This window comes from Anopheles arabiensis, chromosome 3, assembly GCF_016920715.1.
Source record: "Anopheles arabiensis isolate DONGOLA chromosome 3, AaraD3, whole genome shotgun sequence".
Lineage (NCBI taxonomy): Eukaryota > Metazoa > Arthropoda > Insecta > Diptera > Culicidae > Anopheles > Anopheles arabiensis.
Genome location: NC_053518.1, coordinates 92,899,554 through 92,924,054, shown reverse-complemented (window position 1 = coordinate 92,924,054; position 24,501 = coordinate 92,899,554). Strand labels below are relative to the sequence as shown.

General features: G+C 52.4%; 1 protein-coding gene across 5 annotated transcripts; it reads right to left on the bottom strand.

Moving 5' to 3' along the window:
• Window positions 1–514: 514 nt before the first annotated feature.
• On the bottom strand, window positions 515–24,305 carry LOC120904411 (serine-rich adhesin for platelets). 5 transcript variants are annotated; one of them, XM_040314367.1, is made up of 7 exons: window positions 23,892–24,305; window positions 21,857–22,017; window positions 21,217–21,751; window positions 13,957–17,659; window positions 13,063–13,866; window positions 4,145–12,969; window positions 515–3,779 (listed from the first exon to the last, which is right to left on the bottom strand). In XM_040314367.1, exons 4-7 carry the CDS (start codon window positions 16,923–16,925, stop codon window positions 3,685–3,687), a joined length of 12,693 nt encoding a protein of 4,230 aa, XP_040170301.1. In that variant the 5' UTR covers window positions 16,926–17,659; window positions 21,217–21,751; window positions 21,857–22,017; window positions 23,892–24,305; the 3' UTR covers window positions 515–3,684. The 5 variants fall into 5 exon arrangements, with proteins under 5 accessions (XP_040170301.1, XP_040170302.1, XP_040170303.1 ...); XM_040314368.1 differs by having other exon boundaries at window positions 21,217–21,670; XM_040314369.1 differs by lacking the exon at window positions 21,217–21,751.
• Between the last annotated feature and the right edge of the window lie 196 nt (window positions 24,306–24,501).

Genomic DNA, 24,501 nt, shown 5'->3' with positions numbered 1-24,501 from the left:
CGGGTCCTACTTTCGCTCTTCTGGCGGCAGGGCTGTCAAACACGCGCGCTCAAACGATTGCTTTCGGATGATTTCGGGTGAGTAGTAGAGTAAATCGACGAACCACAACCACGCGTTTTCATTTTTTCATTATAATTTTCATCATTATTTTTGCTCTTTTGCTTGTGTCTCAAGTTATAATTTTTTCATTTTCATGCCTTAATGTTTTGTTTTCCTTCCCTTCTTCTTGTTCTTCGTTTGAATCAATCACTGCACTTTCCACCAAATTGCAAATTGTCATAATGAAATTTCCTTATCTTCTACTATTGTGTGTGATTTTTGTGTTTTTTTTATTCATTTGTATCCTCCCACCACCACACAAATGCACACAAACACACCCCCTCTTTTCACCCTATACACCACCCCCCTTTTACCCATTCTTTTGTCCTCTCTTTATCTCTTTCTACACTGTTTTTTTCTTTCGAATGCTTTGTTGTTTTTATGTTCGAGAATAATAGAAATGGTGTCACAATTGTTTTGTTTTTGCTTTGTGTTTACTTCTTATTTGTTTTGTGTATAGAGCTGTTTGTTTCCCCTTTTCCCCTTTTTACATTAGTTAGTTTATAAAGTTACGCCTTTCTTCTTTCCTGCTCGTCTACATACATACGTTACACTCAGCAGCAAACGTAAGTGTTTTCGCTGTGTTTAATAAGTTACTCTTAAGCTGAATGCCCCGTGTTTTCCCCCATCTTACAACCCCACCACAAAAACCCAGGATGCAGTGAGACGTTTTTTTATTCAACTGGGATGATCCGCCGCATCATTGGGTACCTTTTTCTATGGGCCGTTTTTCGGTTAGTTTCGTGTATTTTTGTGGTGTTTTTAAACGTTATAACTTAAGTAGTAAGAATGTTTTTAACAAGTTTTACCGGAAAGGGGGTTAGGTAAGGAAGAACCCATGCACATGCACGCATGGCCTCCTTCGCACATATTGTATGTACACAAATCGCTTCGTTTCAACTCACATGCTCACATTACACACACAACATACGCGCGCAAAGGGCGTCTTTCGGGGTCAATAATGAATGTGGTGTGTACACGATACAATAAATTTACGCTTTTATAATACACTATTATCAAAAATATAATTCACAAAACGTACACACGCATGCATAGTTGACACCTGGGTACCTTCTGGGTGGTGGTGGCTGTCGTCGTGTGTTGTATGATTTGCGTGACCTTATAAAAACAAATGACCCAGGTGAAATGGTCTTACATTAGAGTACTCTCTCTTCCCGCCCCGCATTGGAGAGGTTGGAATATATTATATATTACACGCTAAAAGCAAAGAGCTGTACAATTTATGCAAAGGTTTATGACACAGAAAAACACATGCGAATAATTTTAGGAAATCAACAGATATTGTTAAATTGGCAATTAAATCGTATAAAAAAAACCAACAGAGCCCGCCTCTAGCAACCATAAAATAGGATAAAAAACTATACCACTACTAACATGTATATTTAAAAAAAAACGGCAAAGTAATTCTCTGTCTCTCTGGCTCGTGTTTCTTCTGTTGTTGTTGTTGTTCTGCCCCACTGTCGTTCCGATTCCACTGCCAGAGCAGAGACGTTTTTTTTTTTGCTGTATATTAGTTGTTTGAAGTTTTACTACAGTCCGTACGATTCAATAATAGCATGCTAGTCAGGGTTCCAGTCTCGTACATATCGAGATCTTCTGACTATCATGTTATCGAGAGCCCACGGAACTATTCACGGAACCCACAAAGTGGCTTAGGCAGACCAACTACGGTTGTTGTGTGGCAAATAAAGTAAACGATGAAGGAAATGAAACGTATTGAAATGATAAGTTCTATCTTTCGATACATGACGCACTTTGTGACAACAAACTGTTGACTCATGATGAGAGACTAACATCATGCTCGTCACAAAGTGTTAAAATAAGTAGGAAAGATAAGTGATCGAAGGAAATAGAAATGGAATCGAAAAGAGGGGCGGGCAGACAGCAGACAATACCAAAATCGGACGACGAAAGAAGAAACATTGAGACGGATCATATGAATTTAGTCCACTTAAAAGGCTTACCGATGCGCTATTAATTCGTGTTACAATTGAAATGAAGCAAACTTATAAACCTATGTTTATCTCCTTTTTCGCCTGCCTCATCATATCACGCACATGCACACGCACACACACACACACACGAATATACCTTCACTAAGGAGAGCAATTATCATCACACGGGAGAGGTGATTAGTAGCCTACTGGGTTAGGGATTAGTGGTGGCTAAGGTTGCGAAACTCTCCCCAAAACAAGACGCAGAGAGAGAGAGTGTGCGTGTGTGTGCGTGCGGTACCGTGTGTGTGAGTGTGTAACTAATAATGTAGGTCATAACCAATAATAGATACTACAAAAAAGATCTTGTTTAAAACTCCTTCATTCCTGTCCTTATTGGCCTATCTTTTTGCTTAAGCTATGTTACATCTGCCTTATTACACTTGTACACACGTTTGTGTATTTACCGCTTACTTTGAAAATTATAAATATATATGTATGTATGTGTGGGTGTGTGTATATATATGTATGTATTATGTTAATTTTCACCTGCCTCGATATTTCCCTGTGTCGCTTTCTTCTACTACCTTCGGCTTTGTACTTTGTACTAGGTGTGACACACAAACCACATCTCTACTTCGATGCAAATTGCGGGCTTTGCGCTGTGCGTATCTGGGGAGAGGGGTCTTTGTGTTCTGTCCTCTCTGTACTACACCCCCTCCCTTTCTGTCCTCTCTCCCATCGCGCTTGTTTGATTATTAATTTATCGAATAATTTCACTCTTGCCTTTCCCTTTCTGCTTTTGATATTCGAAGGAGCTCGGGGCTGCTGCAGCTGTTACTACGGTTCGAGCTTATTTTGATTTCCGCTTGTTGCTTGTTTTCTTGGCCTGCTTCGAGAGGAGGGAGAAGTTTGTGTGTGGATGCGTATAATCATACGGAAAGATGATCAACAATCGGAACAATCGGAAGTTGTATTGGATACATCCTTCACAGTTAAAACCAAACACTTTGAAATCTAAAATCATTCCAAAACATTACACCATTTTTTTTTGCATTACTCTAGCGCGAACATTCGAGCGCACAGCACAATGTGTGTGCATCATCATTGCAATCATTCCCAAAAAAAGAAGAACTGAACAAAAACTGACGGATCGGGTCGCTCACATTCAATGCACCATCAATGTGTGCTTTTTTAGTGGAGCGCGGAAAAGGTCACAAAAACCATCTCACGATGATTTCGTAGTGCCCCGAAACCGTCGGAGAAAAACCCCAAAAAGCACCCTCTATACTCCTTTTCCCTCCTCCTTATTGCTTGTTTGCTATTCCTGAGTGTTCCTACCGTGCGAGGTAAGAATTCTTTCCGCATCCCCTCTTACACCGATGCGAGTTCTTAGCGCTATTAATTCTAATTACGCATTGATGTGGTCGTGCCGTGGGTGGTACTACCTTACTATGCGAAGCGTTGGGTGTGGGATGGGGTGGTCTTGGTCTCTTTGCCGCCCTGTTCCTATCGACATGTCCCGCATGTCATTTGCGAGAGCACTGCGTGTGCGTGTTTCGGCTCTTTCTCCTGCTGCATCACTCCTTCTTTTTTAGTCCGACTCGCGCTTGGACAGATCACACGAACTTTATGGGAAGTATTTGAGCGACTTCAGCCGCTCCGCCGACATGCCGCCCTCGCTGCGCAGCTCGGCCAACGTTGGTGTAGCACTGAATGTGGTCGCTGAAAGGGAAACAACACAGTTTTGGTTAGAATTTTGAACTGTCTTTTGTAAAACGCTCACAAAACAAACGAATAAGCTTACCAATTAAACTAACTAAACAAGGATTCAATGTTCTTTACTAATTTCACTGGAAGATAAATCCCTCCAGTACCGAAATCTGCCACTTTAAACGTGCTTTCGATTCATTCATCATCTACTTGAGCTCACAAAAAGTCTAATCTACCCATCAAAATAGTTCTCCGTGGACAGCAGCATAACATTGATTATGTTTCTTTATTTCATTTAACATTAAATTGCATATTTCAACTAAATACTCTATGTGCTGTTCCACCCTTTCTTTCTCTATATCTATTTTCTTACTTACTTATTTCGTCGGTGGACGAAAGTGCTTCGTAGTGATTGTGATGATGATGGTTCGTCGACGATGCATGATCCACGGCCGTTGAAATACCGCCACTGCCAGCGTCCTTTCCGCTCAGCTTGCCCACTGTGCCGTTGCTTATGCCGGGAACTGGCGCCCGAACACGACCACCACCACCACCACCGACGCTCGACGAAGAGGACGAAGAGTTGGAGCTGTCGCCCGATTTCGCCTCCTCCGGCAGATCGAGATCCAGCTCCATGCTAAGCTCCCGGCTGATCGAGCTGCTCACATCGTTGCTGCTGATGGTGCTGCTCACAGACGACGCGGCGGCACGATCGACCGCTAGCAGCAGCTGCTCTCTCCTGCTCGCTTTCGACGCCGCTATTAGAGCGGCGGCTGAGGGCACTGGGGCCAGCGAGGATAGTATCGAGCTACTGCTAGTAGAGCCAATGCCTGTGGAAGTGGTCGAAGTGGCCGTTCCCGGCGTCGTGGACGTTGCGCTACCTTCGGTCGAAGTTTGCTGCTTGCGCTTGCGATACTCGGTAATGGAGAGCTTGCGTTTCGGGGTGATCGGTGCACTGGCGGCACTTGCCCCGGCGGGGGACGATGCGTCGGCTGCGGTCGTTGCTGCCACCAGTGCCGGGTTGAGCCGCGGATCCGAGCTGGCCGTTTTGGTGAAGATCTTCGGATACGCTCCAACGGCGGGTGATCCTCCGGTAGGGGTGGTTCCTGTTCCCGGTGTTACGCCGGCGGCTCCTACCATCGATGGCGGCGCTGTCGTGCTGCCGAGAGTGGACAACGATTCCGTGCCCGAGCCGAGCAGGAGGGACGATTTTACACCGCCACCGCCAACCAGCGGCGAGGTGAGCGATCCAAGGGTCGAGAAACTTGTCGGTCGGTGAAGCGGAGCCAGCATGGCCGTTCGTTCCAGCAGATTCGATACCTCCGAGCGGTACTGATAGATACCGCCGGCAGCGCTGCCCGCGCTGCCCACACTCGGAGGCGCTCCGGTGGACGGCCCGAGACGCCCGAGATGGTACCCACCGAGCGTGCTGAGATGTCCACCGGCTACCAAGGGTCCCGGTGGCATGGGCGGATCCGGCCGTAGCGTAGAGTACGAGCGGATCGGTTCACTGCCGAACGTGGTGACCGATGGGACGACGACATTGCCACCAACGGTGGTGCTGTTCACGACGGTTGGGATCGTTTTGATGGTGTGCAGATTGCTGCTGACGCTTCCGCCGCTTGCAGTCGACGTGGTGAGCAGTGCGGCAGACGCCAGCCCGGTCGATGCGGCCAGCACAGACACGGACGAAGGAGGCAGCACCATCGGTGGCATCGCAGCGCCAGCAGCTGCCATGCCTGTGGCCAGCGAAGTTGCTCCCGTAATCACGGCGATGGATTCACCCGTCGCTTCCATTCCTTCCGAGGCAGACCGCTGCAGCGTCACATTGACGGGATCGTCCTTGACGCACAGGTCAAAGTTCAGCTTCACCTGCTTCTTCACGCTCGCTCCGTCTGCGCTCGGCGCTCGTGCCGGCGGGGAGACGCTGCTGCTGCCACCCTTCTTCGATTTGCTTTTGTTGCGCGAGATCAGATTCATGATGTTCTCGGAGTGGAAGGATGCGATCACCTTCTGCAGGTCGGCCAGTTCACTCTGCTCGCTGTCCTCCGGTGCAGCGGCACGCGCTGGAGTTGCTTTCGAGGTCTCCTTCGTGCCGTTTGCCACTTTCTGCGGCGACGAACTGGCAACCGGGGTCGCCTCCGTCCACTCGGCGCATGCCGTTTCGTCCTTAGGAGCGGCCTTGCTAGCCGCCACCACTTCCGGCTTAACGGCATCGTCCTCTTCCTCCGCTATGAAGCGTACATCACGCTCCTCCTCGTCTTCGTTCAAAGTTCGGGGCAGCCCCTGGCGCAGTGCGCTGGTTTCCGACATCATCTCCATCATCTCCTCCTCCACCTCACGCATCAGTGCGTCCTCGCTGTTTTCGTCCTCGAGCTGCACCTTCGAGCCGGTCTCTTCCTCCTCCTCCTGGACGTACACCAGCACCGATTCTTCCTCGGCACCGCCGTCCGTATCGTCGCCGGGATGCTCTCCTTCGCCAGCGACATCGCACTCGTCGTTCATTGCCGCCAGTCGCTCTTCGACGATTGTTTCCACAATTTCATCGAACGTCGACGACAACGACTCCATGCCCGATGTGTCACGCTTTTCCTCCGCAACAACGTCCTCCGCTTCGCAGTAGCTAATTTCCACCGATTGGCTGTTGGCTTTCGGCTGCTCCACCTTTCCGAGTGATTCTCTACTGGTGGATCGTTTCTCTGCCGACTTTTCACGTACAGCAGCTGCAGCAGAGCTGTCCTTGGCAGCAGACGTTATCGTTTTATCCTCACCCACACTCATTGTTTCGTCCTTTGCAGACGATTTCAGCGTGGGACTTGGAATTGGTGCTTTCTTTTCCACCTGCAGCTCGAGAGATTTCGCCACCGCTGCTGCTGCCGCTGTTTCTGCTTCCTTGCGCTTTGACACGAACGACTCCTGGACGATCTCTTCCACCAGGGCGGCCATTTCATCATCATCGTCGGCGATGTATTTCTGGCTTCCTTTGCTAGGCGTGCTGCCCTTGCTATCGATCGCTGGATCGGACGTGTCCAGCTCAGAATCACACAACTGTGGCGTCCTTGAACGTCCTTCAGCAGCAGCTTGAACAATCTCGTCCACAGCAGCACTTGGTTCCTTTTTCTGCTCGACCTGCGGCTCCTGCTCTTCGACGATCTCCTGCTCCACCACTGCCTCCTGCTCGACCACCACTTCCTCCTCTTGCTCGACCACCACTTCCTCCTGCTCAATCACCTCCTCCTGCTCGACCACTTCCTCCTGCTCGACCACTTCCTGCTGCACAATCACTTCTTCCTCCGGTTGCTCGATCACTTCTTCCACCTGCTGCTCCATCACTTCCTCCTGCTCCATCAACTCTTCCTCCTGCTCGACCATCACTTCCTGTTCCACCATCACCTCCTGCTCAACCACATCCACCACCTGCTGCTCTACAACCTGTTCCTCGATTACTTCCGCAGCTGGTTCCGCGTACACAGGCGTAGCCGCCGGTGTTGGAGCCGTATATTCCTGCTCTCTTACCACTGGCGGACTTTCGGCTGCAATGGCTGGTGCAGGTGCTGCCTGTTCGACAGTCTCCACTAACGGCTGTTCAACAGTCTCCACGGTTGCAACTGCCGGCGGGTCTGCTGTCACTATGCTGCTGCTCGCCGTTACCTCGTACTGCATCTGCGCCGCCATCGCTAGCGGAATCGAATGGTGCGGTTGATGATGGATTTGCTGTAACAGCGGGTACGGATGGTGATGGTGAAGATGGTGTGGAGAGGAGGCCACACCCACACTGCCACCGAGATGTAGCTGCGGATGGACGGCGATCGTCGGCGAGGGTTGCTGCTGTGGCGCTGCTAGCACCACCTGCGCAGTGGCAGACGGTGATACTATCGGGGGCAGTGGCGGCGGCACTGGGATCGGTGGCGTTGCCACACCTGCAGTCGGCATCGGACCAGGATCGGCAAAGTGCAGAGGCGTAAGCATTTTCACTGGGCCACTGCTCGTGGGTGGTGGGGCACGATGAGAGGAAAGGTCCATCGCTTGCTTCTCGGGCGAGATGGAATGATCCCAAAATCGGGTTGCACTGCTTGCAGGTCCGCTATTTCCTCCGCTCGCTACCAACCCGCTACTGTCCGCGTAGCTCGACGTAATGGGCGCAGTCGATTGGACGTACATTGGTTGCGGCATTTGCTGCGCCGCGTCCGACGAAACCACGGCTGGTGCGCTCGATACGACGGCAATCGGATTCTCTCGAATCACACGCCGCTTTTTCAGCGGAGTCGTGAACCCGTTCGGCGGTGGTGGCGAAGATGAGGACGAGGAGGATGAATGCAGCCCAACGCCATGCCCACCGCTCGGATGTTCGTCGGTTTCCTCCGATATTGCCTGCCGGAGCCAACGTTTCTTCACGGCGGCACTTTCCATCTTGTCCGTGGTGCTAACCGTACTCACTTCCCCGCTCGACGACGACACGCTCGTTGGCCATTTGTTCGTTGCACTCGCCTGAGTGGATGACGAAACAGCCACCGAGGAGGAAGTCGCCGGACAGGAGGAGGAGGAGGAAGTGGCGTTTACCGTACTGTCGTCCGGCTGGGGCGAGTTTTGCATGATGAATTCTTCCACCTTCTTTATCATGATGTTGCCACCCTCTCCCGTGCCGGACGGATCGTCAAAGTTGGTCTTCAGCTGCAGGGGCTGTCGAAGGTGGGGCAAGGAGGACACTGCGTCCACCGCGCTGTTTCCCCGATCCTCCGTGGGTGTTGTCGCGTAACCGGAGTCGCCCTGCTCCTGCGCATGTCCGCTCAACCACTCGCGGCTCATACTTTTCTTCGTTTTTGCCTTGGCCGGGTACTTGAAATCCTGCTGCTCCGCGGGCAGCGGTGATTCGAGCGTTTGGGCAATCACAGGCGGCGAGGGCGTGGAAGACGATACGAGCACCGAGCTGGGCAGATTCAACGGTCGTCCGCCCATCAGCAACGCGGATGCGTTCTCGAGCGGTCCAACCGCTGCCTCAATCAGCATGCAGGCGGAACTGAGCATCGGCAAGCTTCCCGCTCCAACCGACGGTGGCCCTCCGGCCATACCACCCGCCGGTTCACCGACGACGTTTGCCGAGGTCACTCCCATCAGCTGTGCCGCTCCGCTGCTGCTAGTTGCCGACTGTGAGAAGGTCAGCAGCAGCTCGGCTGCTTTGTCGTAATGACCGCCAGCGTACGATTCGCCCTCCGTACCTCCCGCTGCTGATTGCGACTGGTACTGATCCTGCTGGTCGTGTTGTTGCTGCTGCTGCTGCTGCATCCGATTATTGCTTTTCGATTTCGATCTCGAGCGAGCTGCTGCTGCGGCCAGCTTCTTGCGCCGCTGCTGAGTGGACGATGCGAAATGCTGACTGACCGCTTTGCTCTTCTTTTTCTTCGACGAGCGCGTCTTCGACGACGACCGGATTTTTCGCTTGCCGCCACCGCTGCTACTACTTCCGCTGCAACTGCCACCACTGGAGAAGGAGCGAGCGTTCGGCGAGCTGCCGAACGAGTGATCCACATTCGTACCGTCGCAGGACGTGTTGGCCGACAGCTGACCACCGCTGGACGACGAGCAGACGCCTCCTGCCGCACCGCTGCTGTCGGCCGTACCATCGTCCGAAAGATTGCCACCCATGGCGGCGTTCGAGGTGGAGATGCTGCGCCGTTTGCTGCCCGGAACCGTCACACCGTCCTTCCGCTGCTCCTTCAGCTCCTGCTTGCGCTGCTGGGACTGTTCCATCTTCGCGAACGCCTTCACGATCGCTTCCATTTTGCGCTCTTCGCGCGTTAGCTTTCGGCTCGGCTTTTCCGTCGCCTGTTTTTTCTCCGACCGGGAATGTGGCTGATCGCCACCACCACTGCTGCTCTTTTTGTTTTTGCTGGCCGAATGATGGTTTACCGCACCATGGTGCTGATGAGGGTGGTGATGATTGTTTGGCGAACTGGAGCGTTTCACTGGGGATGAGGTCAAAGATCCGGCGGTGCCCGTCGCCATCGGTTGCTGCTGCTGTTCGGTGACGGTGACCGGCAGGGTGGAATTTGGTTGCTCCTGCTTCCTTTCGCCGGGTAGCATTAGCGGAGACGGTTCCGTTTTGATGGTTACATTCCCACTTTCCACCGTCGTTACCACCGTCGTGCCTGGCATGGCGTGCTCCTCGCCCACGGTGCTCATTTGCGATGGTGCCGCGGGTTCAAGCTTTACCTCGTGCTTGCTGCTGTACTCCTCCTTCACGACGCAAACCGGTGCGAACGGTGCAACAACCACGCCACTGGGATGGATCTGCACATCTTTCATCTCGCCCGGCTCTCGCTTCACCGAGTCGACTTCATTGACGTCGACGGTAACGACTTCCGGTTCCTGCTTTATCTGCGGACAGGGCTGCTGAGGCGGGAACAGAACTGTTCCAATGATTTCCTTCGTCTGTACCACCGTTGGCGATTGCTGCTGCTGCTGCTGCTGTTGCTGCTGCTGCTGCATTACTGGCTTGGTCGGCGAAAGCAACAGCGAAACGGGTGAGCTTCTGTGGCTCGTTGTGGGTTTTAACGGTGAGGCAGGCGGGGAAGGTTTGATCTGTATCTTCATAACATCCTCCAGTATCTCCAGCCGGTGCAGCTGCTGCTGTTGCTGGATCAGCTCCATGCGCGTACCGTGCTCGAGCAGGGCCGCATCTAGTGCGGCCGTTCCGGGGCGGGATCCAATACAGCCACCGCCGGACGCCATCGCTAACAGCGCTGCGGCCGCTTCGGGTTGATGCTCTTGAAAGTGTTGCTGTAGCTGCTGTTGCTGCTGCTGATGCGGCAGTTGCTTCTTAACTGGCGACTGATGATGGAGAGGAAGAGTAAGCGGCTGTGGCACACCGGCATTCAATGGCATGACGGGCGAACTGGACGCACCGGGTAGTGGAGGAGGAGGAGGGGTCTGCTGGTGCTGGGGAGATTGCGCTTGCGCTACGTGTGGTGGCGGCGGTGACCTTAGCGGAAGATTGACGTCGTAAGGATGATACGGCGAGGAGGGAGGCATTGTGCCCGGCGGCCCGCCCATAGACGGATGATGCGGAGAAGCTACTGGCGGCGGGCAATACAGATACGGGGGGCCACCCATTCCCGCCATTATCGGGGGTTGGATCGGTGGACCGAGCATCATCGGTTGCGAGTGTGGCGGCTGCTGCTGCTGAAGTTCTTGCGGCGTCATGATGTGCTGCTGCTGTAGCATCGGTTGCAGCATGGGCGAGGAGGCCGGCGGTGACATCAGACACCCGGACTGGCCGGCACCCTGCGGTGTGCCAAACATGGCGTCGCTTTCGCCGCCGCTGGAAGAAATCGACCGATTGCGCCCGTCAGCCGAACGGCTGAAGCTGTTGTTGCGAGCCTTTTTCGATTTTCCCTTCCCGTCCAGCCCACCGTCCGCGAGGGAGCGCTTGGTTCCGCTCTTGCCGCTGCTCTTGCCACCTGGCGCCACTCCAGCAGCAGCCCCCACAGGAGCCGCCGTGCCGGAAGCAGGCGCCATCGATACACCGGTCGATTCGCTTAGCTGGGCCGAGTACGCACAGTCCTTTATCAAGCCGCAGGCGCACACGTTCGTGACGGTGGTGTGCGTGAGGATGACCACGCCGCCCATCCGATGAATCAGCTGCTCGTCGTGCCGTATGGTAATCTCCGTGTTGGACTTGATGTTCGTGGTCGCTACAATGTACAGATGCACCACTCCCTTCTCCACGCTGTGCAGCAGCTCCGCGTTCGGCCGGCAGGATCGCCGCACGAAGCGGGCGTCGTTGCCGTACGTGCGCGTGTCGACGCAGAGCTCCATTCCACCGCACCCGGCCGCCGGCAGCTGGTAGAGGAAGAGGAACGGGCCGGCATTCTTGTTCTGGCTGAGCTTGCCGTTCGCCGCCATGTTAAACAGCGACTGCAGCTGCTTGTGCTGGTTGGTAAGCATGTACTTGCCCCTCACCTCTATGATCGGTGCCCGCGGTTCGATGTCGCTCGTGCCGATCAGGATTTTACCCCCCGCGTGCGGTACGGTCGTGCAGCGCGGGGTGAGATTCGCCCCGCTCGGCACCGTCAGCAGCCGGCTGTCGGTTAGCAGCGGGTTCTGTGCCTGCAGCTTCGCGAACGCTTGCAGCCTAGCCCGCAGCTCGGGCGAGTAGTGGTTCGTCGTCGCGCGCTCGTAGCTGTCGATCCACGTGCGTATCATGTTCATCAGCTTTTCCGTGCTCTGCTCCGCGCTCTTCGTCTTCTTCTTGGAGGGTCGCGAGGCGGCCGCCGTCGGTGCACCGGCCGTAACGGAGCGTAGCTCCTTGCCGGCCACTACGCGCTTGCCACCGTTCAAGCGGCTGTTCAGGGCGGCCTCTGCCTTTTTGCTTAGCTTCTTGGCCGCTCCGCCACTACTATTGCTACTATCACAGTACAGGGTGGTGCCGGACGGTGCCATCGTGGACACGGCCATACCGCCAGCGATCGACGACGAGCCCAGCGGCAGCGTGGTCGCCATCGTTGTAACCATCGCATCCATCATTGCTCCTCCCGGGCCAGGAATCAGACCACCAGCACCGAACGGTACACCCTCACTGCCACTCACAACCATCGTCGGTGTCGTTGCTGACGAGCTGATCGGAAGGGTGTTGCTGTTCATTGCACCTGCCATGGCACCACTGTTCGGAGCTCCAAACAGAGCTCCACCCCCGATCGACGAAGAAGATGAAACGCTGTCGGACTTCTTGCGCGAGCTTCCGCCGGATCTGGACTTTTTCGCACTTTTCGCGGGCGTTGCCGGCGCCGTGTGATTCGTCGCTCCGATCGCCCCATTGCTCGGTGGCATATGGCCCTGCAGTTGATGATGGGACATAACATCGCCGTACTGGTACTGATGCTGCTGATGGGAGGCGTATTGCTGCTGCTGCTGATGATGATGATGATGATGGTTGCCTCCTTTCCCACTCAGTGGTGGCGTTGGTGGCAAATGCTGATTTGTGCTCGACACACCGCCGATGTCCGTCGTTGTGGATGCGGACGCGGCTGCTCCCGGAACCGTCACATTGTTGTTTGCAAAGAACAGACTCTGCTCCTTGCGCTTTTGCAGCTGCAGCTGGCGGGCTCGCGCCTTGTCGACGGGACGCGGCTGGCACAGCTCGCAGTTGTACTCGTCCGGTATGTTCATGCGATCGATACCCATACAATCGACATGTTGCCAGGCACTGTTTAGAGAAAGAAGGGAAGAAAATTGACAAACGAATTATTTAAGATCAAGTGCACACACACACATCCATTCCATTCCGATCAATACTTACGAGCACTTATCGCAGCAAATCATGTACCCATCGTCATGCGTCAAATCGCAGATGCAGCGCGTGACAGAATCGTCCTCGCCTTCGCCCTCCGGTGCCGTATCCGTTTCCTCGCCCAGATCGTTGTCCTGGCCCGCCCGCGACCCGGTACTGATGACCGACTGTGCATCGTCATTGTCGTCGTGAGCGCCCGGCCGGGCTGTCGTCAAGCCTCCCTTCGCCTGGTACAGATATTCGAACATGCCGCCGCCCGCTCCTTTCGAGCTTCCGAGCAGCTCGCTCGCAACGGCAGCCGACGTCAGCTTGGCCAGATTCATCTGTGCTATCGGCACTACTATGGGCGATCCGCTGACGCCCATGCTGACGGGCACTGCCGCCGGGGCAGCCATCACCGTCGTCGTCATCGTTGGGTGCAGCCCGGACGGCAACGAGGAAGACGTGATCATCGCCAGGCTGTTTACGTCCACGCCGGTGGAAATGGTACCACCGGGGACAGAATGTGACACTGCAGGGTTCGGTTGAATTGTTTGCTGAATTGACGCGTTCGCTCCCGAAGGAACCGTGATATGATGGTCGGCGGCGGCAGTCGTCGTGATCGGTTCGCAGTAGGTGTGGTCCTGCATGATCGCTTGCAGGATGTAGTACAGACCGGCCGACGGATCGACCGGACCAGGGCGCACCTCAATGCTGTTGCCTTCGTCGTCGTCTCGCGCCGAGTAGTGGGCGGTAGCGAGCGCACTGGCCGGGCTACTCTCTTTTAGCGGAATATTATCCGCATAAAGCGTCGTCGTACCATCCACGGAGCCACTGTAAATGAGCATGGCAGAAGGGGATTTAGTAAAATGTAAGAATGGGAAGAGACATGAGTAATTGAAATAACAGTTCCGTCAAACCTACCTCATTCGGCGACCGTCCGTCGATCCGGATGAATCGTAACGATGCCTGCTCGGCGTTCCTGCCACCGACGATGATGACGAGGAGGACGACGGCTCGTACGAATGATGCCGGGCGTACAGTTTCGCATTGCTGCCCGTGGAGGTGTCGTGCGATTTCTGCGACAAACTCTGCAGTATTCTCGCCGTCGCCGTCTCGTCGGACTGACCGTTCAGATAGTTCACGTCCGCATCGCCCGCAGGACTTGGTCCCGATTGCTGCGACACCGGCGTCCTGCTGGACGTCGTTCCGGACGAGGAAGTGGTGTAGACATACCGGTACGGCGGCGAGGCCGTGTGGTTTACCAGCACTTGCTGCGAGGTTGGATGCTGCTGTTCGACTCCCGCTGGTGGTACCATCGAATGTTCCATTGACACGTAGTGCTGAGACACGACCGGCGGCGACGAGGCTAGTGGAGCGTGCAGCTGAAACTGGCTGCCACTGTTGTGACGTCCTCGTCCGCCTCCAATGCTTTTGGCCGACGACTTCGCCGACGCCGTGCTACCACCGGTTGATGCGTTCGTGAAGTTGTTGCTGCTTGCGCCACCCTTTCCCCCCGAATACTTTGTGACCGTTTCGGCAAGCGTCTGCTGATCGTATGCTCCAACCGTGGCGGCAGCCGTGTAGAGATTGCTTAACCCTTTATGTCCGCCGCCGCCAGTCGCTGCTGAGATTGTTGATGAAGTTGTCGTCAGTGTTGCGGTACTGGCGAAAACTGCCATGGAGGAAGCTGAGCTCACGATGTAGTTAGCGGTACTGCCAATCGAGGAGGGTGTAAACCGGCCTACGCTCGGCGCTTTACTTGTGAGCGAGGACGCTGGTACGTTGATCATCATCGTACCGCCTCCTCCACCAGACGTATGTTGTTGCTGTTGTTGCTGTACAACCACTTGCTGCTGCTGCTGCTGCACTGCAGTTCCGCCAACATTGCCACCAATGAACGTACCCTGCTGCAGCTGAGGTGAAGCCGTTCGCGACTGAGCTGGCTGGGGATGAATTTGTAGTATTTGATTTTTGCCCGTTTTCATCACGTTCACGGTAGTGGTGGTGCTCGACTGTTTCGAACCACCGAGGATGTGGTGTATCGGGGCCGTCAGCTTGATACTGCCCAACGATGTAGGTGTGCCGGCACTGATGCTATTGCTGCTGATCGTATTACTACTGCTGCTGCTGCTGTTGTTGGTCTGCGCGTACGACGACACAGGGATCATCACCTGTGCTTGGCCCGGGAGCAGACCCGAATGAAAGACCGCCCCCGAGGTCATTATAATGGGCGCTTTGCTTGTGCCGACCGTTTGCTGCAGGTCCAACGAGCCACTGCCGCCACCGCTCTTCATGTAGAACATCGAAGATGAAACGTTGCTCGGTGCAGTGCCATGGTTGATGCTGCCTAGTGCGCCCTTTTGTGATGCTGAGTTACTTCGCACCGTTTTCAAGCTCACATTAACCGCGGTCGGTGTCTGCTGCTGCTGCTGCTGCTTCATGACGGCCAGCGGTTTCAGCGTTACATTTGAGAGCCTTTGCTGTTGCTGGGACTGTGGCTGCTGTTGCTGTTGCTGCTGCTGTAACAATTTCAGTGATGCATTTTGGCTTACTTTGCTCTTGCTTGTGACCGGAACCGGTTTCACGTGCGTGGTCACTACGTTCTTCAGCTCGACCGGTGTCGTGGATAGTGATCCACCACCAGTATCTTGAATCTGACCAACGGCGTTGTTGTACTGAATCTGCTGCTGCTGCTGCTGTTGCTGCTGCAAGAGACGACCACCGTTGCTTAAAGCTGCCGAGCTGGATACACCGCTGTGGGTGCTGTTGGGTGGCATCCTTGTAACGAGCTGAATGTTTCGAGGCACCGTGACCTTCTGCACCATCGTCGTTGTGGCCGACGTTGAGCCAATGCTGTTGCCACCGCTGCTACTGGTAAGGATTCCGCCGGCAATCGACATGGTCGGCAAATGTTGCTGCGTAATCGACACGGACGAGGAGCTAGACGACAGCAGATGCTGCGGCTGCTGTTGCTGCTGCTGTTGCTGTGCACCGACGAGCTGGTGGTGCGGATGGTTGTTGAGATTTTTCATCTTTGCAATCGGCACACTGATCAGCTTGCTGGTGCTAAACTTGCCCCCGGTGGAGGTGAATACGTTAAAGTTTTTCCCGCTCGAATCGATGTAGTTGAAGGTGGCCGTAGTTGGCGGCATCTGCAATTGCATCTGTTGCTGTTGCGGCTGCTGTCCCTTAGGGACCAGCGTCACATTGTTTACCACCTGCATGCGATTTGCTGCCCCATCGCCTCCTCCTCCGCCCGTTGCCAACGTTGGGCTCTGGCCGGGCAATAGGTTGACACTGTTGTTGCTGCTGCTACTGCTGTTACTACTGCTGCTGCTACTATTACTACTGGTGTGGATATTGCTGTTGAGACTGTTGCTGTTACTGGTACTGGTGGCGGCGCCGATACTATTGCTAAAATTACTGCTACCGCTACTATTGCCGCTGAGCGTCGTCGTCGTCGTTGTGGATGCCATCGTTGCACCGTAACTCGTGCAGATCATGTTGGAATACTGTACTGTCGTGGGGCCTCCGGCACATTCGCCCCTCAGCTTGAGTGCCGCCACATTGGACAGCTGTTGCAGACCGCTCGCTGCCGCCACTACCGTGTCATTGCAGTCGAGCAGCGGATAGTGGTTCGGGTGTCGTAGCCGGTTGTTGGCGGCACCATCTAGTATTAGCACGTTTCCTGCAGCCCCCGTGTGTTGTGCCACCGCAGTACTATAGTTTCCACCACCATTGCCTTCTGCTGCTGCTACTCCTCCACCACCTTGGGCGCTGCTGCCACCACTACTGCTAGTGTTGTTGCCGGATCCTAAAATATTGAATTTGTTACTGTTCACAGACGGGCCAGACGGTGCTGTCATGATACTGTCGCGCGACGCAGACATGATTGAGCTGTATTGCTGCTGCTGCTACTACTACTGTACGTGATGATCTTTCGCTTCCTGCGGTCATTTACTACAACGCAACGAGCGATGCGCCTTCTTTGGGAGTTTTGCTCGCCCTTTGCTGCGGGTGGCGAATCCAACCCAAGATACAAACTTAATCACACCGCACACACAAACGAGCACACATAAACACACACAAACACTCTGTTCGCGGTTAATCGAGGTTTTCGCGCTTTCCTCCTTCTAGTGCCACTTTTTAAACAAAAACAAATTCGCTTTTCGTTTTCACTGTTCTTTCTTCTTCGTCGTCGCTGTTAGCTTGCCTCCTTGGTGCCCAGTTTTGGAGTAGTTTATGCTGCGTTGCAGTGGCGACTACTAATGTTCATAGACAGGGGGGGCGCGACGAATTCTCTCTTTAGCACACCGTCGATCGTTGGTAGACGGTAGGGGTGGACGAAAAGGACCACGCTGCTGGTGGTAGAACAACGGTCAAGGTATCCACCACGTTTGATGAACCGTTCAATACAACAGACGTGCACGATGAGTGGGAACTATGCTGATCCTTTCTCTGTTGCTCTAATAAAACCACTGGTAATGCCGAGGTGTCTACTGTTCCTGCGGCAGGTGGATCACCGCCAATGCGATAATAATCGAGATGACCTTCGTTATCGTCCGATGGTACTGGCAGCGAGAAGGCCATGTCAGAACGGTTCATAGCACTGGTGCTCAGAATCCTGGAATGAAACAGAGAGAGGAATGGGACATTAGATGGGGTTCAGATTTGTATTAAACACGTCGTAACAGAACAAATGTATGCAACCGTCCGATGATTGAGTGGAGAAATATTCAAACAGATATGATCGAATTATCCGACAACAAATCAGCCTCAAATTAGAATATAAAAACCTCTTATGTCCTACATCAATAATGCTTCAATACAAATACGAGCCTCTAAGAGCGTGGACCGTTAATTTCATACTATGGAGGTAGCCTAAACAAGCAAAACAAGCATCGATTATAAATGCAAACATGCGCACTTGTTCTCTCAAGCTTGCCAGTTGATAACGATACTCATTTGAGGCCCATTTTTTGAATTTCTTTGTCAGCATAGATGGCCATGTAAAATGCATGCTTGAAGCAATTGCAAATAAACCGTTTGTGCAATCATGAAATGGGTAAGGATTGCCAATCCTTCGTTCATACTCCCAAACCCTTCAATTATTGTACAACTAACATTTGCCAGCTAATGAACACGTTCAAACACAACCACCAGGCGCAGTTGGTGTTTTTGAACGGGTTCATCATGCTCACACACAAGCGGCGCAGGCAACAAAAAATCAATTACATTTTGATCACCCCCTAAGCAATCGCTACTGCGTCATATATATAAAAATGCACAACACCCCTTGCCAACACACACACGAAAAGGCAACGGCGACACAACCAGCTATACGGGCCACAAATCGCCATCGCATCGAAACCTTCAACTCGACCAGCGTAAACGAACGGTGTGTGTTGCTCTCGCTCTCTCGCTCTCTCTCACACACCACCTTACGGCAGTAAACGCAACACCCACACACTCGCAATCCAGCGGTATCGCAGCATCGTGTACCGCAAGCAGAATGGGAAAAAAACGAATCGACATCTCTCGCCTCGCTCTTCTCCTATTCCTACCCGTCTACCCAGCATCACCAGCCCTCATCATTCGACAGCCTTTTTCGATCCGCGTTCAAAATCGGCGATTCGCTTCTCGAACGCGGTAGTGCGCAATCTCGCGATCAATTCCGGATTCTCCCGCCGCCATCATTCTTGCGCTCCCAACAACCGTGTGTATGCGCGAGTGTGTGTGTGTGTTTTTTTACCATCCCCGTGTGTGTCAAATAATGGCAGCCTGACGTTTGACGTCGTCACTACGCTGCACTGCTTCGCAAACAACAAAACAAAATTAAGCAGCACACACACCGCCATTGTCACGCTTGAGTTCAACAAAGTGATGAAACTGCACCACGACCTTGAGCGATTAATATTTCTATACTCAACATTTTCATTCATAATCGCATCTGCTCACTGCACCCAACAATTTCATCATAGGGCAACTGTCATGGCGAAGGTTTCCTCCTTCCACCATTCGCATCTTTGCACCTCACTACCACACACACGCCCCGTTCGCATGCACACACCGCATTCCACACATAATTTTCAGCCCTCATTTTGCCTCCCTTTCGCTCCACGCTCCTTCTCTTCTCAATCAATTCGAGTTTCTATTCGACTGCATCTCTCTGTCATCAAATTCTGACACATCCCCACAAGTTCCCAGCCACCCTGCACGCACGCACACTCGCTCACAAACTCCATCTTTTTTTCTTTGTCATTACACGCACACACACTATCTTCATATCCGTATACACGCTGCCACATTCAGTGTGTATGTGTGCGTGTAGTCGATTGACACAAAACAAACATGGCCGCTTCTATTATTTTCACGCGCTGGTGTTTGCTACCGAAAACCACGTTTTTCGGCTCGCTATCACTATTGAATCTATTGTTTGGGCACTGTTGTCGCTTCTTGTTGAATAGATGCCGTTTCGTTTGCGCCATATCACGTAAGGGATGCCCAGCTTATGGCTAAACAAACTTTTCTCTTTCCAACACTTCCTGTTGTCTTCTTTATCTTGTTCCTTTCTCTACATTGCAACACATTACAAATCGCACGCACACACTTTCACACATCCCGGACTCCCCCACTGCTACACTGCTACACTGCAGCAGACACAAAACGCTGGTATAGTTGTGCCCCGTATGCCTCCCAGAGTCTCGCGTTAACGAAAAGGCAATCACGAAATACACAAAATGGTACACACGTCACGTCAGTTTGCCAGGCATCGATTATTTTCACAGTTTTCACACCGATTCGCGCACAAGTCCAGCATTTAGTTCACTAATTAGCCATTTCCAGCAGTTTGTTTTTCTACACGTTGCACTATTATGCTTTACATGAGAGTCGGGTGAAATGGTCCTCCTTTTCGCGGATAGATGGATTTGCCAAAATCGTGAAACACACATCTGGCGCACACATTAGCAGTCGGATTCCATCACAGTACCGCGCACACACAAACACTACGATAACCATGATCAACCGCGGCACATTAAACGACGCACGCACCCGTAAAATTGATCGCCCCAAAACATGCTGCTGTGCACCACCATTTTCGCGCACCAATCGGCCTGATGTGTGCTGGTATTTAATTGTTTGATGTTTCACAAATTGTAGCAATACGTTAGATTTAGTTCATCACATTTTTTATCGTTCCCGGCATTACCTTCGTGGTCTTATTTCACACTAAAGTGTTCTGATTGCCTAATTTACTTCATTTAGGATTACTCTTCTGTTGTGATCCAGCAAAACATTTTTGTTATTTGTTGGTATTGATCTTCTTGTTAGAGACATTTACTGTTTGCAATTTAAAATTCTCAATTCCTAATGACTATTCTCCATTAATCATGTTATACAAACATTTTATCTTACTCAAGCGTACAAAAACACAACAATATGCAAACTATCAGTATTAAATCCATCATTGTATACAAGCGCTCAAACGCCAAATGTCAACCTCTTCTGCTTCTCTTTCCAAACACTCTTCCGAAACGGGCAAGCGCACATATCGATGGAGTGAAAAAGCATTTGTACTGTTGTGCTGGCGGTTTCCCTTCACTCTAGCCTCCTCCAAGAGAGTATGTGTGTGTGTGTTGATATTTCTACCCTCCTTTCTACTACCCAGTATCTAGCATTCCAGGGCTTTCCCCCCGTTTCCCGACTACCTTCACGGGGGCGAGCAGCATTAAACCGCTGCTTTAGCGGCCAAACCATGTACGGCAACGGCGGTCCGTGTCGAATTAAAAACAATATTTACGAGCAGCGCGTTAGGGGCGACTCTTTACCCGCGCGCACACACACGTTGCGTAATAATAGAACTACACGGATGCTGCTGCTCCGCAGTGTTGTTCCGAGCACAATCTCAAATAGCCCCTGCCGCATCCGCATCCCTGCCCTAAAACACACATCCGCAACACCCACCACCGTCACACTGAGAGGAGGAGAAGGATGTGATGCAGAAGGCGCGGACTGTGATGTTTGGTGGACAGCTAACCATTTTAACAGCGACCTCGCAAACGAATTGGAATAATCATGATTGTTCGCCCGTTGCGACTTCGTGCGTGCGTTCGTCCACAGCGGATGCCCTATCAGTACCGCAGCTTCCCTTCCCACCATCGGGGAGCGCATCATACACACCGGATGGTCTCCATTCAGCAGCAGCACAGTCCCAACCAACGTGCGCACTAATTCAACGATTAGGTTAGTGTGTGGCAAGAAGACGACGGCAATGGCGGTAGATGGGATCGTCACACAGCACAAGATCGCATTTGGTCTTTCGGCGATGCTGTGCTGCCTCCGCTGCCGCCTGCCTGCTGCATTTTCGGTTTCGTGTACTGGGTACTGGGTCTATTTGCTAGTGGTTTCTCCCATGTTTGCTCTCTCCGGTGGCTCTCGCCGATATCACACTGCTACTACCACGAGCGTTTGCATTCTGTTTCGTCTCTCGCTCTCGAGCGCGCTGTTTTGATGTACGCTGAAAACACCGCGTACAGGCAGCAGCACACCGCCATCGGTTCGCGTCGTGGCGGTTGCAATTTTGATGCTGTGTCGTCTGCTGCTCCCGATGCGCTCTCCCAGCGACAAGCGAAGCCTGACGGTAAAATGGCAAACTCGTTAATTCGTCGTCGTAGGCACAGCTCGTCGGCGCAGAGCATTCAGCAAAAATACATTGCTAAAACAAGAAAAACAAAACAAAAAAGCGTGTGCTCTGCTCGCGCCTCTCTCGTCGCCATCTTCCACCCTTGGCTACAGGGAAGCAGCCACGGATTCAACCTACCTTCCCTTCCTTCTTCTTCTTCTTCTTCTTACACCCGGGCTTTGCAGATCTCCCTATAACCGTTTTGGCAGTCCGATTCGTGCGTTTGTTGCTTTGCTTTAACGGATTTTATGTCTTCAATTCCGCGCCACGCTTTCCCGCTGTGTAGTAGTAGTTCGTTGCTGCAAATCGATCCAAATTGGTTGATTGATTGAACGGCTTTTGCTTGTCACAGTGTATGGCTAGAGGGTGGTGGTATCGATCAACGTGTAGTCGCGCGCCGCCGTGGCCTACCGTATCGTATGGGGAGAGGGTGTTTTGCCGTATTTCAACAAACTTCAATGCTTTACTCGAATCAGTTCCTATCTAAAATATCACACAAACCGGTCGCTAGTTCGAAGACAGCCGAAAGACAAGGAAAGTGAAGCTAAAATGTATACACATATATGTTTCGCATTAGTTCACGAAAAGGAAACAAACAAAAAACCAGCTCGGAGCAGGCACATTGCATAGATATATACATTCAGCACTCCTCTTTACATGAAAAACTCAATTCAATGTTGAAATTAGAGGCCCTCCTCCCGTCCTCCCCAGCGGCTATGTTGCTTTTTAACAAAGATGCTGTAGAAAGGTGAAATCCACACACAACTCCACACACTTTTTTCCTTGCTGCTTTGCTTTATTTTGCCTCCCATCGTAGGCTGTAAGCAAAGCGAACACCACACGCACACAACTGCCCCTGCGCGCACTGTACGCGTAGTTCGGTGCAGAATACGGCAGAGGGCGCTCGAAACGTTTGCTGCTCGCAGCACAAACACGAGTGTGTGCGTGTGAAAACGTGTAAAGCGATGCAAACGAAAACACACACACACACACGCACACACATTGAATCAACTACCGTGGGGATAGGGAAGAAACTTCGTTGTGTACATCTAACTCATTCCAACCCTCCCGAGCTGATGGGCCAAGCTTTTGGGGCTAATATAAAGCCATTCAAAAGGATGCTCTTTAAAACAATGTTTTCGGAACATGAGTGCTCCAATAATCACAATTTTCTCTTCCAATTTTACACTTTTCTATCGCAAACGACACACACACACAATAATCGATCGCTGCTTTACCCTTCCTACCCTGCTGGCGATACTAAACCCAACCCCCTTCCTGGTTCGTCGCGCTAACCTTTGCCTCTTTGCTCCAACACCGTACTAGCACACCACCCCCTCTACACAAAAAGCAACACATCAAACAACCGCTCCACACACCGCAAACCGCATTCATAAAAATACAACCTTCTACCCTCTCGCTACACACGCACAGCCACGATGGGCGCACAGTCGCTTACTTACACACGCGCATCGACGGAAACGCAGGCGCAGGCACTCGCGCGCGTGTTCAAACGCACGGCCTGCTAACTTTTTTCAAGCAAATGTTCCCTGTCTGTGTGCGTGCTTAGGGCTAAAAGGGTTCCGCCACACCGTCGTTGCACTGATTTCTTCTTCTTCGCAATGGCGTGTGAGTGTGTGCGGTGACTGTGCCGTGCATCACCACCATCTTTGCCGCTTGTGCACTGCACCACCACCCCACAAACTACTAACCCACCGCCTATTCCCTTCCCCTTTCGCGATCTAACTATCCTCAACACCAACACACACACACATACTCGCATTGCTCACCCACGGAAACACCAACATCGCACGCACACTTACGCGGCACAGGGGTACGCGTTTTTACACACATTTTTGGGAGAAATCTCTTCGCGGCCTGCCTGTCTGTCCATGTGTGTGTGTGTGTGTGACCGACGAAGAACTAGAATGGTCGATGAAGCAAGGGGGCGGACCTGCGGGAGAAGGCAAGGGAACGGCGAGAAAGGGAGTTTGCGTCGCGCCACAAAATGCGAAAAAGTGGGCTTCCTCTATCCTCCTCGCTGCCAACAACACTTCTCCTTCCTACCCTTTGCTCTTTTCTCACTTTTTTCATCCACGACGGCTCGTTTTGCGGGGGGGCCCACGCGCGATGAATGAAATCAGGAAGAACGGAAGCAACGAATCATACTTACGCTTCTGCACGACCAGCGCGACCACCACGACAGGGATTTTCCTTCTGGGGTTTCCTCACACACACGCGCACACACACACATACACTGCTGGCCGCTTTTCGATATTGCTGATGCTGATGTGCCTACTGCTGCTACTGCTGCTGCTGTATTTCATTCGCACACAGAGGCGCTGCTAAGTTTGCTTCGGTGGGGCCGGAATTTGGGCAAGTGTTTTCCGCGCTGTACTGCGACGCACCGTTGAATATTCCGGATCGCCGGAATCGCTCACTGGTTCCACATCCTTTTAGCACCGGTTTCGATTAGACTTGCTGTACAATTTGCTCGCTACGGCTAGCTTCGTTTTCCACGCACAGAGAATGCGAGAGCCAGGGGCTACTTCTTTTTTTGGTTAGAGACGCAAGATGTGTTCCACGATCGATGGCGGGTACGTGCATTGTGCGTTTTTTGACAGCTGTCGCAGTTTGACAAGTGAGGTCCATCCATGTTGCTAGTCGCGTGCTGTTGATGAATAAAATGTGTTATTTATTAATCATGAAGGTTTCTAGTGATATTTTGCTGAAAATTGACACCACCAATGGTTCATTTAATTTATGATACATTTTCAAATTTT